The 19,485-nt window shown below is 36.8% G+C and overlaps 1 protein-coding gene across 2 annotated transcripts in view; it reads left to right on the forward strand.

Moving 5' to 3' along the window:
- PPP4R3B (protein phosphatase 4 regulatory subunit 3B) overlaps positions 1-19,485 on the forward strand; it is a 67,942-nt gene that overhangs the window by 11,906 nt on the left and 36,551 nt on the right. For both annotated transcript variants that reach the window (XM_059406048.1, XM_059406046.1), the window contains exons 3-7: positions 24-122; positions 9,399-10,022; positions 16,101-16,178; positions 17,737-17,853; positions 19,169-19,285. In XM_059406048.1, the coding sequence (XP_059262031.1) occupies positions 24-122; positions 9,399-10,022; positions 16,101-16,178; positions 17,737-17,853; positions 19,169-19,285 (1,035 nt within the window). The remainder of the gene's footprint in view (positions 1-23; positions 123-9,398; positions 10,023-16,100; positions 16,179-17,736; positions 17,854-19,168; positions 19,286-19,485) is intronic.

Consider the following 19,485-nt stretch of genomic DNA (forward strand, 5'->3'; position numbering starts at 1 on the left):
TAAAAATCTTTATTTTTAAACAGGATACGTTAATTGTTTGGTCGGAAGCTGAGAACTATGATCTGGCTCTAAGTTTTCAGGAAAAAGCTGGCTGCGATGAGATTTGGGAAAAAATTTGTCAGGTAAGGTTCTTTAAATAATATTAGTTTAAGTTTGCATTCTTGACTTTTTTTCATTTTTACCTGAAAGAATATATTAGAATGTGGAGAGAGCATGTGTTTATCACTTTAAAGTTCGATAGAATATATTCATAATTAATAAAAGGTCAGTAAATAATTAAGTTCTAAGTCTTTGAGGTTTTTCTTTAAAATTTGGTCACCTGCTTACCTAATGTTTATGAATACTGTGTGCCAGACACTAATGATTGAAAGTGCTCATGACTTCAGTTCTAAAAGAATTTATAATACGGCAGAATATAAGATAGGTGGTAACTCTCAGGTACCTGGAACTTTTTTTTTTTTAGGATTTATTTTTAGAGAGGGATACAGGAAGCACACAGGTGGAAGGAACGGCAGGAGAGAAACTCTCATGCAGTCCCCACACAGATCCCAACATAAGGCCCAATCCCATAACCCTGAGATCATGACCTGAGCTAAAACCAAGAATCAGATGCTCAACCCGCTGTGCCACCCAGGCACCCCTAGCTCTTTTTTTTTTTTTAATTGGTTTTTATTTTAGGGGCACCTGGGTGATGCATTCAGTTAAGCATCTGCTTTCAGCTCAGGTTATGATCCCGGGGACCTGGGATCAAGCCCTGCTTCATGCTCCCTGCTCAGCCAGGAGCCTGCTCCTCTATCTCCCTCTGCTCCCTGCCCCTAGTGCACCCTCACACACTCTGTGCCTGCTCTCTCTCTCTCAAATAAATAAATCTTAAAAAGGAAAGTTTTAATTTTAGAAGTTCAGATTTATAGAAAATACAGAGAGTTTTTGTGTACTTTCTCCCTGACACCTTCTCCTCCAGTTCTTCCTGTTAATAGTCTCTTATATTTGTAGGATACACTGGTCATAATTGATGAGTTAATATTCATACGGTGTTATTGTTCGTTATTATTATTCCTCATACATTATTATTAGCTAAAGGCTATCTTTTATTCAGATTTCCCCAGTTTATTTCACTTATTTATTTTCTTAGAGAGTGAGTGTGTACAGTTGAGCATAGTAGGGGCAGAGAGAGAGAGAGAGAATCTTACGCAGTCTCCATGTCCAGCATAGAGCCCAACTCGGGGCTCAAGTTTATGACCCTGAGATCATGATCTGAGCTGAAATCAAGAGCCAGTTGCTTTAACCAGTTGAGCCACTGATTGAGCCACCCAGTCATCCTAGTTTTCCTCAGTTTAAGACGTAGTGTCCTTTTTCTATTCCAGGATTCCATTCAGTATACCATACTACATTTAAGTATGTTTCCTTAGGCAGATACAGTCTGTGACAGCTGGTAACTGGAATTTTAAATTAACCGCAGCATTTTAACTATTATTTTCTGTAAATCGGATCACTTTTTCAACAGTTGCCTAATGTAATATTCTGTTCTAGTGTTTTTGACTCTTGTCATTTTCACTTCTATCAGCTTTTCTTTATAGTGATTCTGATTACTGAAGGTTCTTGAGTTAGTTTTAATGCATCTGACCACAGTAATTCTTTTCCTTAGTCTTCTCAGTAACATTGCCACACAGTGCAAGAAAGTATAATATGAACGTTCTCATTCTATATAAAGCTTATTTAATGGCTGGCTCTAGGTCACAAATCTAAACTGGAGGTAGATGGTTTGTTTCTTTCCACCTCATATCTTACTAGGTATGTATCAGGTATTAATGGAGCGTTATTAGTATGCACTATTAAATAGAAGAATTTCCATTGATGAATAGGTGAAAACACTGGTAAATATGATTTTGCTAAATATGTAAATTTAAAATATACATAAGAATATAACACAGATTGTTTCGTTATTACTTTGCCTTTGTATTTTGCCTGTCTTTAAACTTATGGGCGGTGATGAAGAGAAGGTCCTCATACTTATTCTTGTGTGCTCTCCACAAGATTGAGATTGAATTTTATGTTTGCCAAGTTTTCTGTAAAGTGAGATGTAAGACTTAAAAATGATCTCTGTTGCAGATTCAGACACATGCAGTCCACAAAACTTGCTGCTCTGTTCTGGATTCAGGAAACCTTAATCATGCATACATTCATCTATAAGATGAGGGGAAAAAACTGGTCCATGAAAAAGTGAAAGCATGCTGAAGGATACAAAACTTCAAAAAGAAAAGAGGGAAACACTACTGTTCAGAGTATTAATAGTATAGGGGCGCCTGGGTGGCTCAGTGGGTTAAAGCCTCTGTCTTCAGCTCAGGTCATGATCCCAGGGTCCTGGGATCAAGCCCCACATCAGGCTCTCTGCTCACCAGGGAACCTGCTTCCTCTTCTCTCTTTTCCTGCCTCTCTGCCTACTTGTGATCTCTGTCTGTCAAATAAATAAATAAAATAAATCTTTTTTTTAAAAAAAGATATATAAAGATTAAACTTTTTATTATAAGTTCCTGAAAAATGATACTTTGTTTTGTAATCTCCCTCCTCCAGTAGTGTGGCAACTGGCACATGTTGTGTGTGTGCTCAGCACATATTTAAAGAATGAATGAATAAGATAGAAGATAAACATCTTACTTAGAACTAAGATGTTAGGGGCTCCTGGGTAGCTCAGTCAGTTACGCGGCTGCCTTCAGCTCAGGTCATGATCCCATAATCTTGGGATCGCGTCCCTCATCGGCATCCCTGCTCATCGGAGGGTCTGCTTCTCTCCCTCTGCCTCTTCCCCTTTCCCTGCTTGTGCTTGCTCTCTGTCTCTCGCTTGTTCTGTGTCAAATAAATAAAATCTTTGAAAAAAATAAAATTAAAAAAAAAAAGAAGTAGGTTGTTGGATTACATTTCTCCTGAAACATATATTTATGTGGTGGATGGTATTTCAGCATATTACATTATGCCTACTCCCCTCCCACATATCAGCATGTACTGTTTAATATTAATTCCTGGATCTATATATATATTCTGAAGACTTGGTACATTTGTCCTAGAAAGTTTTGCTGAAATTTGTTTACTGTTTTTCACTCGTGTTTTTTAAGAGTTCCTACAGCAACTGTCAGATTCGCTTTTTTTTTTTTTTTTTGGTGAGAAAGACTCACAAAACTCCACAAAGCTGTTATATTTATCATTACAGTTTATTACAGTGAAATGATACAAATGATACAGATTAAAATTACCAGTGGGAGAAGGCACATAGGGCAAAGTCTGGGGCAGTTCCAGGCTTGAGCTTCCAGTTTTCTTTCTCAGGATACTTACGCAGACAGCACTTACTTCCAACAATGTTGTGTGGCAACCTGAACATAGTATTGCTGACCAGAGAAGCTTACCCCAACCTTTGTGTCCAGTTTTTCACTGGCTGTTAGTCCTATAAGCAGGCTGACTGCCCTGTGATAGACTTTAGTTTCCAGCACCTCCACAGGTTGAGCTGATACTGTGTGGTCCAAGACCTCCACTATAAACCACCTAGTTACCCACACACAGAATGTCTGGCATAGCCCAGTGCTCCCAGGTGAACAGAAAACACTCATGTCAGACAGGATATTTAAAGTGCATAGAGGTTACCTCTCAGGAGTTAGGCAAGAGCCAGATCTTTTCTTTAGGCAAGACTAATCCTTAACTGCAAAGGCCACCCCTTGCCAGGACTCTCATAGCAAAATGATTATATTTGTCTAAGCATCTATATTTAGTACAGCGTTTATATGACAGAGCAAATATCAGTATGAATGTGCTTAATATTTAGAGGAGCCATTTTAGGGTAGGGATATATTTAAAGAAACAGGTTATCTGTCTGATAAAGCCATGATTTACTTTTTTTTTTTTTTTAAGATTTTATTTATTTATTTGACAGAGCTCACAAGTAGGCAGAGAGGCAGGCAGAGAGAGAGGAAGGGAAGCAGGCTCCCTGCTAAGCAGAGAGCCCAATGCGGGGCTCAATCCCAGGACCCTGGGACTATGACCTGAGCAGAAGGCAGAGGCTTTAATCCACTGAGCCACCCAGGTGCCCTGCCATGATTTACTTTTTATATTTCATACTGATTACTCATTTTCCTCCTTGATTTATTGCAGTTTGTACCTTACGATAAACTTGTACAGAAGTATTTAGCATAGAAATCAACTGACAGTTAACAAAATCCATTTCTTCCTTGTGCCAGTCATTTTCTATCAGCATTGATGTTGAGGAGGCTTTAACTCAGTTTCCCAGTATTAATATTAGAGTAAAATTATGAGGCTTATGTGCCTAAGGTAGTGGGAGCAACAGTGCTAGTATTATACCATATTGCAGTATGGTAGTAGATGTAACCTGAAAAGGAGGAGTCTGGCACATTACTAGAATTGTTAACAGTCATTAACAATTGTTTCAGTTCATCAGGTTTATTTACAGGCCTCCATTCAACCTTGTTAAGTCCCAGGAATAGGTGATTTTAGCAAACATGGCTTTTACCCTTCAAGCATCTGATACAGTTGAGCTAAGAGAATATCATCTCTTGCTCCCATCCTTTCTTGAGGGTCTAGTGTTAATATTGGATTTCTCTTGTTGCTTTACCCATTTGTTCATTCCTTTGCCCTTGGTTACTATTTCTTCTTATATGTCACTGATTTTTACTCACACTTTTCTATCTTTGGAAGGGGTGTTAGATTTGGCCACTTTGCTGGTCCAGGAAGCTTAATTTTGTACTAAACTACCGAGTACTGTGCCTTTTTTTTTTTTAAGATATTTTTAAATTTATTTGAGAACGAGAGAGCATGAGTGGGTTGGAGGGAAAGGGAGAAGCAGACCTGTTGAGCAGAGAGCCTGACATAGGGCTCGATCCCAAGACCCTGAGTTCATGACCTGAGCCGAAGGCAGATGCTTAACCTGAGCCACCCAGGTGCCCCATGTACTGTATGTTTTAAATGCATGTTGCTGAATATACATTTAGTTTATCGCTTCTCACAACTGCCTGGTATTCCACAGAACCATATGCTGTTTTACTTTCCATTTCTGAGACGTCATTGCTGACCTTTGAAAAAACAACTTTAATTTCAATAAAAATCATATTACGCAGTCACTTCTTAACTCCTTATAGTGAGAAAGTAAAACAACTCTGAAAAGTATGATAGCTCAGAGGACAATAAATTTCTTAAGGGGAGTGGTGAATAATAGTAATTGTTTTTGTCTTAGATAAAGATTTGTTACTAGTCATTAGAGTCATTCACTTTCTAAACATTGATACCATATTTTGAATTGTCCCTTTGGTGGGGCAAGGCACCACTGTAAGATTTAGAACAGGGAGTTGTGTGCCTATGTGTCACAAATGGGTGAAGGGCAGCTGTGACAAAAGGAGGGAGAGGATTGAGCATGGCATGTGGGAAAGCCTCAGAAGGCCACACAAAGATGCAGTCACTCTACTTATGTCTCTGTGAGCTGCTACCATAGAGTACCAGGGTATAAGTCGCTGGTATCCACCTTGGCCCTCATTAGTGCTTAATGCCCCAAAAATGTGGGATCTCTGTTAGGTCCCTATAAATTTTTTGGCTTTACTCAGATTCTTTTATGTGTGGAAGAACTTATAAAAAGAGCTAAGATAATTTCTGTATATGTAGCTCTTAGAAAGCATAAAGTCAAAGGTACATATGGAAGCATTAACCTCGGAAAATGGGAAGGTAGGGGCATTTTTCTGGAAAGAAATTAAGAAAAAGTGAAAATAAGTTGTGAGATGAAGAAGGGTGTTAGAGTACGTTAAATAACAGGGGTCTCTTTTTTCAAAGGAAAAATTCTGTCTCCTGAGATTTAAAGGAGAAAATAATAGTGTTTGACACTTAAAAGGGGAGAAAAATTAGAGCAACAGCTATAAGGAAGTAAGCTAGAAGTGTGGAAAAGAAATTTCTGTTGAGAACCCTACTGATAGTGTAAATTTTTTTTTTAACACACTCAGCACAATTAGTTGACAGACTTGTGCCACAGTTGGGTGACTGATTTGTGCCACAGAAGGGAGAATGTTAAAGTCTGATTGTGTTACAGTAACAAACTCCTAAAATATCAGTGGCTCCCAACAAAAGTTTGTTTTTCCCTAATGCTATTTGACCAATGAGTGACAGGGTTGGACTGAAAGAGGTTGTGCTTACCACATCCACTTAGGGACCCAGGTTGATAGAGGATTCATTTTACTACTTCCAGGATCATTGCAAAGTGAGAATGAAAGGGGGCAAGTCAGAGCATTGGCTTTTAAAAAGTTCTTCCAGAAGTTACACATGACACTTTTCCTTACAGTTCATTGGCCAAAACAAATCCGCAATTACATATAACTTCATGGAAACAAGGAACTCGTGCCACAAAAGGGAGAGAACCAGAAATACTTGATGAACAGCATTATTGACATCCAGTCACTTGGGTTTATGTGGGATTGACAGATCATATCAGGGAGTATTAAATTTAGGAGAGCGTCCAGGAAGCTTATAGGAGTAATCCTGGATAACATAGAAGTGGACGTACTATAACCTTGTAAATGCTTTGTAGCTGTGCTTTTAATTCTGAAACATGCAGACTAAATTCATTCGAACTGTGAGTTAAAGATTTTATTCATAAGTCATCTCTACACCCAACCTGGGACTTGAATTCATAACCCCAAGATCAAGAGTTGCACACTCCACAGACTGAGCCAGCCAGACGCCCCCCTTCTGATTTCTTATTCTTTCGTTATAACCTATGTTTCTTCTTTCTTTCTTCCCCACTTTGTACTCTACTTCTGTTTCTTAGGTTACCGTCAGAGTCTTCTGGCTTTAAGTGTTACCCTAATACGTGTTACCCTAATACCAAATTTCTACCTTCTGACCTACTCGTTTTCCAGAGTAGTATATCTACAGATTTAGTTGCCAGCTGGGTATTCAGTTGCCTCACTTAATAGAACTCAACTTTTACTAACCACTCCTCTCCCATACTATCAGTTTTTATTAAAGGAGCCATAATCTTCCCAATGACAGATTTAAAACTATAGGGTCATTGTGGTTCCTTCTCTCTTTTGTCCCTTATCAGTCCCACCATCACTATCCAAATTCACTTGTTCATGTAATCCAAATTCACTTGTTCATGTAGACTTTGGAATAGCACCCTAAATTATCTATATTCTCAAATTGATTCCAAACACCTGATGCCCAGTTGACTTTTCTAAAGGACAGTGCTGCACATTTACATCCCTGAACAATAACTGCAAGTGTTCTAGCTTGACTTTCTATAATCTGGCTTTAATCTACATTTCTTTTTTTCCTTTTTTTTTTTTTAAGATTTTTATTTATTAATTTGACAGACAGAGATCACAAGTAGGCAGAGAGAGGGCAGAGAGAGAGGGGAAGCAGGCTCCCTGCTGAGCAGAAAGCCCGATGTGGGGCTCTATCCCAGGAACCTGGAATCATAACCTGAGCTGAAGGCAGAGGCTTTAACCCACTGAGCCACCCAGGCACCCCCTTTTTCTAGAAGGAGAAGCAGATTCCCTGCTGAACAGGGAGCCTGATGCAGTCCTCGGTCCTAGGACTCAATCCTGGGACTCCAGAATCATGACCTGAGCTGAAGGCAGATGTTTAACCGACTGACCCACCCAGGAACCCCAATCTACATTTCTAATTTTACTGTTTTCTATATGCATGTCACGTTTCCATATGTCTGCCTCTACTGTTCCCTTTGCATTTTGCATGCCTTTATCCTCATCTGAATCGTACTCATCTTTGAAAGTACAGATGCCACTTTGAAGATCTCAAATACTCCTGCTTTTATGATTTCTTCTTATAGTCTCTCCTCACCACTCTCTGTACTCCCAAGAGCTGGAAGGAATTTCCTCTCTGAATTTCCATGGTATTTTATCTGAACGGCTCTTATGACTTTGTTACCCACCCTTTCTCTTATATTTATGTGTCATTCTCCCTAAGTCCAGCAACTCTGTTGAGGACTCAGAAGTAAAAGTACTTTAGGAGAAAAAGTATCCTTTATGCACCAGTATATCTGTCTACTTCCTCTAAGTTCTTAGGACTTTTTTCATGTTGTTTTGGCGGATTTGGAAATTTCTGGAGGTATATTGAGGTGAAAAGAGGATAATTATACTCTTATGTTAGGAATTAGAAGAAATTTATAAAGAATAGTTTTTCTGTTAGTCATTATAGAAATCATTATAGAAAACTTGTTATAAGTTAGCCATGCTTTTGTTGAGCTGTCAACATGAATCATAAAAGTTTTTTAGTATGTTTTCTAGATATTATAACTTGGAGATTTTATCACAGATGTTAAATGAATGCCAGTTTTTAAAGGATATTCTTTTTTATTTTTTTGAAAGATTTTATTTATTTTAGAGAGAGAAAGCACAAGAGCAGGGTGTGAGGGGCAGAGGGAGAAGCAGACTCCCCACTGAGCAGGGAGCCTGATGGGAGGCTCATTCCTGGAACTCTAGGATCATGACCTGAGCCAAAGGCAGATACTTAACTGACAGAGCCACCCAGGCACCCCAAGAATATTCTTTGTTTTTTAGAGCAGTTGTAGGCTCATAGCAAAAGCAACTATTTGTCCAAAAGTGAATTTCAAAAGTAATTTGAGGGAATCTTATCACTATTGACTATACAAGGATTTGGGTTTTAGTGTGGTTTAAGCTTAGTAGTATTTGGGGTTCCTGAATGGCTCAGTTGGTTAAGCATCTGACTCTTGATTTCAGCTCAGATCATGATCTCAGGTTTGTGAGATCAAGCCCTGCATCGGGCTCCAGGCTGGGCATGGAGCCTGCCTAAGATACTCTCTCTCTCCCCCCCACACCCCTTCTAAAATATATACACCCACACACACAAATACACACATACATATGTACACAGAGACATATATAAAATATATATACACACACATACATATGTATATGTAATAAAAAAAATAAACTTAGTAGTGTTTTTGTCAGGCCAATATGATGGTGCATTAAGAGTCATACATAGTGATTTGGGGGACCCACAGAAGAGCTAACCTTCTGTGGAATTCAAAATTAGTAGGAATAGTGAAGTTACTAAACAACTGCATGTGGTTATTACATAACATCATATAAATCAATGTAACATTAGCTTAAATGTGCACATGGTTAGGGATCAGAGTTAACCTGAAGTTATAAGTTGGGAAATTTAGAGATGAAATTGAGAATCAAGTAATTGACTCTAAACTGGATATGTTTTCCCTCTCTAGAATTCACTTCTAATTAACAGTGGCTGTGCTGCTAATATTTCTTTGCAGGGTATTTTTACTTAAATTCAGTGGTCAGTGATTTGATTTCCAAAATTCTGACTTCTTTTGTATTTTAAGGTAACCAGCTGTACTTGGATGTTTTTAGGTTCAAGGTAAGGATCCATCAGTGGAAGTCACACAGGACCTCATTGATGAATCAGAAGAAGAACGATTTGAAGAAATGCCTGAAACCAGTCATCTAATTGACCTGCCCACATGTGAACTCAGTAAACTTGAAGAGATTGCTGACTTAGTTACCTCAGTTCTCTCCTCACCTATCCGTAGGGAAAAGCTGGCTCTGGCCTTAGAAAATGAAGGCTATATTAAAAAACTACTGCAGCTGTTCCAAGCTTGTGAGAATCTAGAAAACACTGAAGGCTTACACCATTTGTATGAAATTATTAGAGGAATCTTATTCCTAAATAAGGCAACTTTGTTTGAAGTAATGTTTTCTGATGAGTGTATCATGGATGTCGTGGGATGCCTTGAATATGACCCTGCTTTGGCTCAGCCAAAAAGGCATAGAGAATTTTTGACCAAAACTGCAAAGTTTAAGGAAGTTATACCAATAACAGACTCTGAACTAAGGCAAAAAATACATCAGACTTACAGGGTACAGTACATTCAGGACATCATTTTGCCTACACCATCTGTTTTTGAAGAGAATTTTCTTTCTACTCTTACGTCTTTTATTTTCTTCAACAAAGTTGAGATAGTCAGCATGTTGCAGGTAAGTAAACAAAGGTGTTCTTACGTTTTTTCAGATGCTTACTTCCCTTAATAGTTTAGGCTGGTATTTGTTCCTTTTTGAAAGATTTCTTTTGTTTACTTTAAATATACTGTCAAGCCTAGAAAACAGGACTTCATCTCATGAGTTTTTGAAGGAGGTTCACTTTTGAATGCAACCTTTTACTTTTTTTTTTATTTTGTAATTTTATTTGTTTATTTTTTTTAGTGTTCACGCCACACCCAGTGCTCCATGCAATACATGTCCTCCTTAATACCCACCACCAGGCTCACCTAACCCCTCACCCCCTTCTTTCCAAAACCCTCAGTTTGTTTCTCAGAGTCTGCAGTCTCTCATGTTTTGTCTCCCCCTTCAATTTCCCCCAAATTACTTCTCTTCTCCATCTCCCAATGTCCTCCATATTACTCTTTATGCTCCACAAGTGAGACCATATGATAATTGACTCTCTCTGCTTGACTGACTTCACTCAGCATAATCTCTTCCAGTCCCATCTATGTTTATACAAAAGTTGGGTATTCATCCTTTCCGATGGAGGCATAACACTCCATTGTATATATGGACCACATCTTCTTTATCCAGTCTGTTGAAGGGCATCGTGGCTCATTCCACAGTTTGGCGACTGTGGCCTGTGGCCATTCTTGCTATAAACATTGGGTATAGATGGCCCTTCTTTCACTACATCTGTATCTTTGAGGTAAATACCCAGTAGTGCAATTGCAGGGTCATAGAGAAGCTCTATTTTTAATTTCTTAAGGAATCTCCGTACTGTTTTCCAAAGTGGCTATACCAAGTTACATTCCCACCAACAGTATAAGAGGGTTCCCCTTTCTCCATATCCTCTCCAACACTTGTTGTTTACTGTCTTGTTGACAGTAACCCTTTACTGTTGCCCTTTTACATTTTTAAGTGTTCTATGATGGAACTTTTTTAAACTTCATTTTTGCATCTAGTTTAAAATTCATCATTTTAACTATTTTTAAGTATATAATGGTAGCGTTAAATACATTCACAATGTTACGCAGCCATCACCACTATCCATTTCCAGAACTTTTTCATCACCCTGAGCAAAAGCAGCTATTTAAAGACTATCTTTTAGTCCATTTTGTGAGACCTAGTTATTATTAGGGGTATATATGAGTTTGTATGTGTGCTTGAAGTTTCCCAAACAATTCACATGTGCAGCCAGGACTGAGAAACATTAATTTTCAGGAAATAACAGTTATACTTTTTTACTATGTGAGGTTGGTTTTACTGCCTCCTTCAGTTGCAAAAATAGAGGAGTTTATGCCATGTTTTTCATGTTAATCCTTTATACCCTAACAGTGTAGTAAGGATGATTTTGAAGATTTTGTTTTACTTGTAGTATACTATACCCATAGTTCCCTACATAACTGCTTTTGTCATGTCCATATCACTCTTTAAATTTTTCGTGCAGCTTCTGTGTACATAGTGTACTGGGTTCTCAAGTGTGTTCTTGGGGCTCCTAAAACCCTTTCAGAGAGGTCTGTGAAGTTTTTCCTTTTCCAGCTTCTTGTTACTGTGAGGCAGTATTTTCTTCATATACTCCAGCCATAACATCACAGACTGGATGTGAAAGAAGATAGGAGAATATAGCTTTCTTCTATTAAGCCAAACATTATAGAAATTCACAAAAATGTAAAACAGAGCCACTTCTTTCTAATTTATAAAATTTACTCATATAAAATACTTACATAAACTTAAAATCACTTATTTCTAGAACAAATTAATGTTTTTAAATGTCTCAGTTGTGATTATAAATATTGATAAACATAATCCACATAATAAAAGCTCTTTTGAGTCCTCCATTATTTTTTAGAGTTTAAAGTGGTCCTGGGACCAAAAAGTTGAGAATCTCTGTCTTGTTACTTAGCTATGAGATTTCATTTTATGTTGCTTCTAACCATCATTCACATTTCTCTTATAACTGTATTTTCTGTTTAGGATTTACTTCTCTAGATCATTCTTTCACCTCACAGTTTTTCCTTACTCCACAGTAACAGGTATAAGGAAAATTAGACTTATGAATGAGGGTCCATTTATAGTATATAGGACCTGCTTTTTTTAAAAAAAACCATACTTACTGTACAATTCAAGGTCCCATTTGACTTGCTAACTTCTGTTACAGTTCAAGAGTTTGGAAGTAGACTCAGTATAAGGTGATGTAAAGAACTCATTGACAGAAAACTCAAGTGCAGAAGCTTTCAAATGACTGTTTTTGACTTCAGAAGGGTTTCTGAATCTATAATACTTGATCATAAATGCTTTTTTATGTTTTAAAAAATAAATTATGCAAACTAACCTATAAATAAATACTTATAGTGTCATTTTATATATTTTGTTATATATCTATTTATAAAGGCTGTAATTATATAAATCACATGTAGCTTTAAGAAAAGAAAGTCTTACTTATTTCTGGTCCATTAGATGAATTTATGAAATAGATACTGTGAATTACCTATTGTTTATCCAGGGTTTACCACTTAGTTATCTTATATGTCAGCAGTGGTGCTGAATTCTATTTTTTTATTCTCAGCAGTATGTGAGACAAAGGAATTAGGATTATGGGGACTGGCCTCTAAAGGCTCATTTCCTAAAGGCCAGCTCTGAGGCTTCCATGTACAAATTTTTTGTCTAGGTATTAGATATTTCCAGATACCCTTCTAGCTAGAATACATATCTGTAGCTTTATTTATTTGAAAAAGAGAGAGCAAGCATGGGCACACACACATGAGCTGGGGAGGAGGAAAGAATCTTCAGCTCCAGCTGTGGGGCTCCATCTTAGAACTGTAGCCAAAACCAAGAGTCAGAGGCCTAATTGCCTGAGCCACCCAGGCATCCTGATAACTATAGCTTTTTAAATGAGTATTAACTTTCTGTATGAATTACATAAGCAAGTAAAAATATAAGAATTCTGTTTATCTGGACCAAAATAAGTAAGTGTTGAAGGTACATAAAATAACTCCTAGCCTGAATTAGGTTAATTAACAGAAATTATATGAAAGTACTTACTGTGATCACTGGCTCCTGGTATGTGCTCTAATACATGTTGAGATTCCCTTAAGCTTGATTGGGGCATAAGGGTTTAGTTAACCTTAACTTTCTAACTAACTGCAGATCAAAATCCCATGTGCCCAGAATTGAGAAATATTCTTAAAAATGTTTTAAAAATTAAATTTCTTACAGCCAGTAAAGTGAAGTTATTTTTACACAGAGAGCTACAGATCCTTTTCACGACAGGAAGTTTTAACTTCTTCCTTCACTAGAAATGGTGGAGGACGGGTATCGTAAATGTTGACATTTTACCATATATATTTTCTCTATTTCATAAATGAGAATTGAGTCAAAAACAAACCAATGAAATCAGTACTTTAGTTCTTTTTTGACATATTTTATGGATGTCAGCACTAGAAAAGGAAATTTCTAACCTTTCTTCCCAGTAACTAAGTAAATATATAAAATCTTTGTTTCTTTAAGAAAACAACTTACAGTAATACAGTTAGTATAGTTCTCCATTTTGTTTTAGAGGTTTTTGAACTCATACAGAATTTAACATATTCCATTTTATCTTACTAGTTTTGGCCTATTCTACTCTGTTATGTATGTTTTACTTCTGTTTGTTTCATAATAATGACAACTTAGGACTCTGACCTATAATTTATTATACAGTGGGAATGACAAAAATCTCATCATGCCAGAGACCTGGATTCTAAATCCATCTGTTACTAGGGAGCCTCAGATAAGTTCACTCTTTGGACATCAGTCTCTTGAAATATAAAATTAGACTAGGCAATCTATGTAACCTCTTCAAGCCTGATCTAATCTAAATTTCTGCATTAGATGAGTAATGGTGAATGGGTTCTGGGTTTGGGTGGTGGTGGTATTGTTGTTAAAATAAACTCTGCATCCAGTGTGGGTCTTGAACTCGTAACTCTAAGATTAAAGAGTTGCATGCTCTACTGAGTAAGTAAGCCAGGCACCCTCTGGGTTTTTGGATTTTGAGCCTGTGCCTATTTTTATATTACTGCAAAGAACAGTTTGATTCAGACTTTGTAAAAGTGGCTCTTCATTCCCCCATAAGATTTTGCTGTGTAAGTCAAAAAAGTAGCCACACACAGTTTGTCTTAAAAGTTATGTTTTATTAAAAACAAAGACTTTTAAAACTAAATTAAAAAAACTAAGGTTATCTAAAGAGACTAGTTTGATTACTTGGAGAAACAGGTATTTAGGGGAAACATTACAGCTGTATTTATGATGGACTTTTAAATTGTCAGTTAATTACTATTTTTTTAAGATTTTATTTGTTTGAGAGAGAGAGCTCTAAAGCTCACAGGGGTGGGGGCCGGGGCAGGGGGAGCAGAGGGAAAGGGAGAAGCATACTCCCCACTGAGCAGGGAGCTTGATTCAGGGCTCAATCTGAAGACCAGAGTCTGCGCCAAAGGGGTTTGAGCCCCACATCGCATCGGGCTCTCTGCTCAGTGGGGATCCTGCTTCTCCTCTCTCTCTCTCTCTCTCTCTCTGCCTGCCTCTCTGCCTACTTGTGATGTCTATCTGTCAAATAAATAAAATCTTTAATAAAAATAAAAAGCACAGGTTTCTTTTTGTTTTAGATTTCTTTTTTTTTAATTGTATTTTTTAATTGTATTTTTTCAGTGTTCCAGAATTCATTGTTAAAAGCACAAGTTTTTTTTTTTTCTTAGCAGGTTTTGTGGAAATCTCCAAAGTGAATTTCAGTATTCGTGTCAGTTTTTTCCTTTGTAATTTAATAGTCCATACTTACTGTGAAAAATAAGAAAATACAGATAAACAGAAAAGCACTCATAATCCATCACCAAAAGATAATCACAATTAACACTCTAATGTTTACCCCTTTTCGACTTTAGACACACAAATTCATATTAAAAATAAGATGATATAATACATACCCCACGATATTTTTGTTTGTCCTTGTAAACCGTGCTTATAGAAACTAAAACATATCTGCCCTATAATACCTCAGAGTCATCAGTGTGAAAAGCAGTTACTGTGTTTTATCATTTAGTTTTATCCTTGGGAACCACAAGAAAATGTAAACCTGTACGCCAAATGGCCCTAGGTAATTATATTTTGTGAGTTCTTATATTTTAGAAGCTTTGCAGTCTTAACCACTGCCAGAATTCAGTCTCCTTTACTGCTTTTCCTGTGCCATATTTGTAATTTCTCATTTTTCTAATCTATGGTGGATTGACAATGAGATCTTCAAACTTGTTTGAATTACATTTAAATTAAAAGCAAATAAATGGGGGCTTCTGGGTGGCTCAGTTAAGCATCTGGCTTTGGCCAGGTCATGATCCCAAAAGTCATGATCCCAGGGTTCTGAGATGGAGCTCCTCTTCTGACTCCCTGCTCAGCAGGAAGTCTGCTTCTCCCTCCCTCTGCCTCTTCCTCAGCTTGTGCATGCGTATGCACTCTCTCTCTCTATCCTCTCTCTCTCACTCCCTCTCAAATAAATCCTTAAAAAAAGAAAAAAAAAAGTTAACGAATAGACCCTGAGAGGGAGCTGCAGATCCTTAAACTATAGAGTTAAAATACGTGAGTTTTCATGCATGACTTCTAGAACATAACTGGTCTTCCCACTCCACCCCCGCCAAGGGTTCTTTATAGCTGAAGTTTCTGGTTAAATGAGGTATTAGTGTATAACTAATACTAAATAGTATAGTCAGGGTTTGAAACTTGTAGCGTTAATTTTTTTTTGTTTTTAATTTTATTTGACAGAGATCACAAGTAGGCAGAGAGGCAGGCAGAGGGAGGGGGGCGGGAAGCAGACTCCCTGCTGAGTAGAGAGCCCGATGTGGGGCTCTATCCCAGGACCCTGGGATCATGACCTAAAGGCAGAGGCTTAACCCGCTGATCCACCTAGGCATCCCTAACATGAATTTTAAGTTTCATGATGAAACTATGATTAGGTTTTCAGCTATTTTTATTATAATTGGTGTAAATCATACAAATGATTATAACTTTTTATGTTAGACTTTTTCCTAGTAATTATTTCTTCTCATGTAGGAAGATGAGAAGTTTTTGTCTGAAGTTTTTGCACAGTTAACGGATGAGGCTACAGATGATGATAAACGGCGTGAATTGGTAAGTTATTTATTCTTGAAATTTGAACCTTTAAAGAACACTTACCTTTTGGCATATACAGCTTTTAATATTGAGTTTGTTAAGAGAATTTTTTATAAATATGAAATGAAAGATACATATTTATATTTTATAATTATTCTCTAAGTTTCTCCTACTTACTGTGTTGTATATTTACCAGTTTCTTAAAGTATCTTGATGTGATTTTTACCCTGCAGTGAGGGGACTTATGTGTCTTACAAAACCCAAAATTAGATACAAGGTTTATGTTAGGACAGAATTGCAAGCTCATATATTTTTATAGCTATAGTTACATTATAGAACAGCTCTCTTTTTTTCTTTTTTTCTTTTTTTTTTAAGGGGGGGAAAAGTTAAGAACCATGCTTCTTGAATAAATGCATGATAAGTAATTTGGTTCTTGGAAATGTTTTTTTTTCTTTTCAAAATATATGTATTTTCTGAGGTATAACTCATGCTTTGGAGGAAGAAACTGCTAGTAAATTGCTGTTTACTAGCAGTTTGTCATTTTTTAAAATATTATAATCAGGTGCTTGGGCTTTAAAAAAGAATTGAAGAAAGATGCGGAGTTAAAGTCGGCCAAGTCATCTTGGTATAGTTGATTGCCTACTCGGTTTTCGCATTTATAAAATTAGTTCTTTAAACTCGGGAATGTCTAATGTCCTTTCCAGTTCTTAAAAACGGAATTGTAGGGGCGCCTGGGTGGCTCAGTGGGTTAAGCCACTGCCTTCGGCTCAGGTCATGATCTCAGGGTCCTGGGATCAAGTCCTGCATCGGGCTCTCTGCTCAGCAGGGAGCCTGCTTCCTCCTTTCTCTCTCTGCCTGCCTCTCTGCCTACTTGTGATGTCTCTCTGTCAAATAAATAAAATAAAAAATCTTTAAAAAAAAAAAAAAACGGAATTGTACTTTTGAGAGCTCTTTGAGAACCCAGCCACCATTTGTTATATAGCATGTTTCTGTGAAAGTACATGGTTCTAATTCAAGATACATGCCTTACATGACATTTTTGCACCTAAATCATTAGTTAAGAATATTATATCTGCATTCACCCTCTGGGACTCTACATATTACATGTACACTGTAATGTCTTTGGAGAGTTCATTGTTCAGCGCTCAGAAATAATGCAAAGTTCACTTTTAGAGAGATGCTAGTTTTTTTTTTGTTTTGTCTTGTTTTAAGATTTTACTTATTTATTTGACACAGAGAGAGAGAGAGAGAGATCACAAGTAAGTGGAGAGGCAGGCAGAGAGAGAGGGGAAAGCAGGCTCCATGCTGAGTAGAGAGCCTGATGTAGGGCTCCATCCCAGGACTGTGAGATAATGACATGAGCCAAAGGCAGAGGCTTAACTCCCTGAGCCACCCAGGTGCCCCAAGATGCTAGTTTTTAATATGTTCTTTGAATACAGCTTTAAAGGAGCCAGGACACCCTAAGAAATCAAGGTCCTTGAGAAGGGCATATTATACTGTGATACATCACATTAAAGTGTGCCCCATGTTTGCTCTTATGTGTGTCAACTTCTGACTTTATTTTCTAATATTACAGGTTAACTTTTTCAAGGAATTTTGTGCATTTTCTCAGACATTACAACCTCAAAATAGGGATGCATTTTTCAAAACTTTGGCAAAGTTGGGAATTCTTCCTGCTCTTGAAATTGTAATGGTAATTATATGGTTTCTTTTCATGTTTCTGAAGTTGTGAATTTGTAGTACTATATTATGTATGTGAAAATATTTATTATAGTAATGCATATTGAATTATATATTTTAGCTTATGATTCACTTTCACAAGTGTGTGTTCAGCTTTTGGATTTTTATTAACTTAAATTTGTAATATTAATATGTAAGCACCTGCATAATACGGCTTCAAGTGAATAAAAATCCTGCATGTTTATTTGTTCTGTAACAATATTATGTTTCATAGAAACTATTAAAATACCGTTCCTTTTTTGACCAGTGAGTAGATGGAGGACAGACTGGACCAACATGGCTCATCTGCAGTATGGTTTAGGGCAGTGGTTCTCAACACAATTGTTTATATGATTTTTATCCACTGGTGTTGTATGAAAAATTGAAACTGAAAATTTTTTAAAATACTTATTTAAGATGATAAACATTTTACAAATAATATAACTTTTATGAAAATGTAATTTTCCAGAAACAAAAAAAATTTTAGTGAGGAGTGGCATTTCACCTTTTTTGCCCATCCCTTTAACATTTGGTGTAAGAGAAAACAGCTAGATTTTCATTGCATTTGATTTGTTGTGATATCGTATGTCTTGTAGCCTCTGGAAAACCCCACTATACTTGTGATACACTGAGAGAGAAAAGGGCCAGTAATGCCCTAGTATTGTTTATTTTTATGAAAATAGTTATAATCTCATGCATGTCCCTAGACTACACTTTGAGAATGAGTTAAGGAATGTTTTCAGAATCACTTGAAGATTTTGTAACTTGTGAGTCATTTATCCTTCATCTGTCAAAGAGGGAAGAGCATTCAGGATCACTACCTTAGAAAACTAAGATATGGACAAAGAATAAAAATACCCAGAGTGCTTTTCAAAAGCATCTTCTGTTAGGAGAGTCATAAAAGAGAGAATCAGTTTCGGAGGAGTAACTGGCAAATTCAGGACCAAAGACAGATTCTGGAAAATTTTGAAGTCTTAACTAGGTAACATCATTCACATATTGCATATATGTAAATACAAAAAAAAATTTTAAAGCATTTTTAAAGTATAATAGTATAATCCTATGCTGATTCCTAAATATTGCTAAATATTCTCTGAATATTTATCTTTCTGATGGCAAAAACTGAAACTAATGGAGCTGCTTTAAAGCTTTTAATATTTATACAAGAAAAGGAAGAAAGGATTCCAGTACAATGTCTAAATCCAAATACTTGATGTGCATAGATTTGGAAAAAGGGAATGTGGCATAATTTTCATTAACAGTCTTTAACCCAATTTTCCTTTTACCAGGGCATGGATGATTTGCAAGTCAGATCAGCAGCTACAGATATATTTTCTTATCTGGTAGAGTTTAGCCCATCCATGGTCCGAGAATTTGTAATGCAAGAAGCCCAGCAGAGTGATGATGTAAGTAATAATGCTCTGGTTCTATGTGAATTACCAATACTGTTTGCATACTATTGAGAAAAAAAGTATAACTACAATCTAAATCTTCAATGAAGCAAAATAGATTTCTGATCAGCTACGACTTCAGCAAGCCCAGAATATGTGGCATTTGATTTATTTTAAAAAGCTGTATGCAAACCCGAGTTGAGATAGATTATAAT

Source organism: Mustela nigripes, chromosome 7, assembly GCF_022355385.1.
Source record: "Mustela nigripes isolate SB6536 chromosome 7, MUSNIG.SB6536, whole genome shotgun sequence".
Lineage (NCBI taxonomy): Eukaryota > Metazoa > Chordata > Mammalia > Carnivora > Mustelidae > Mustela > Mustela nigripes.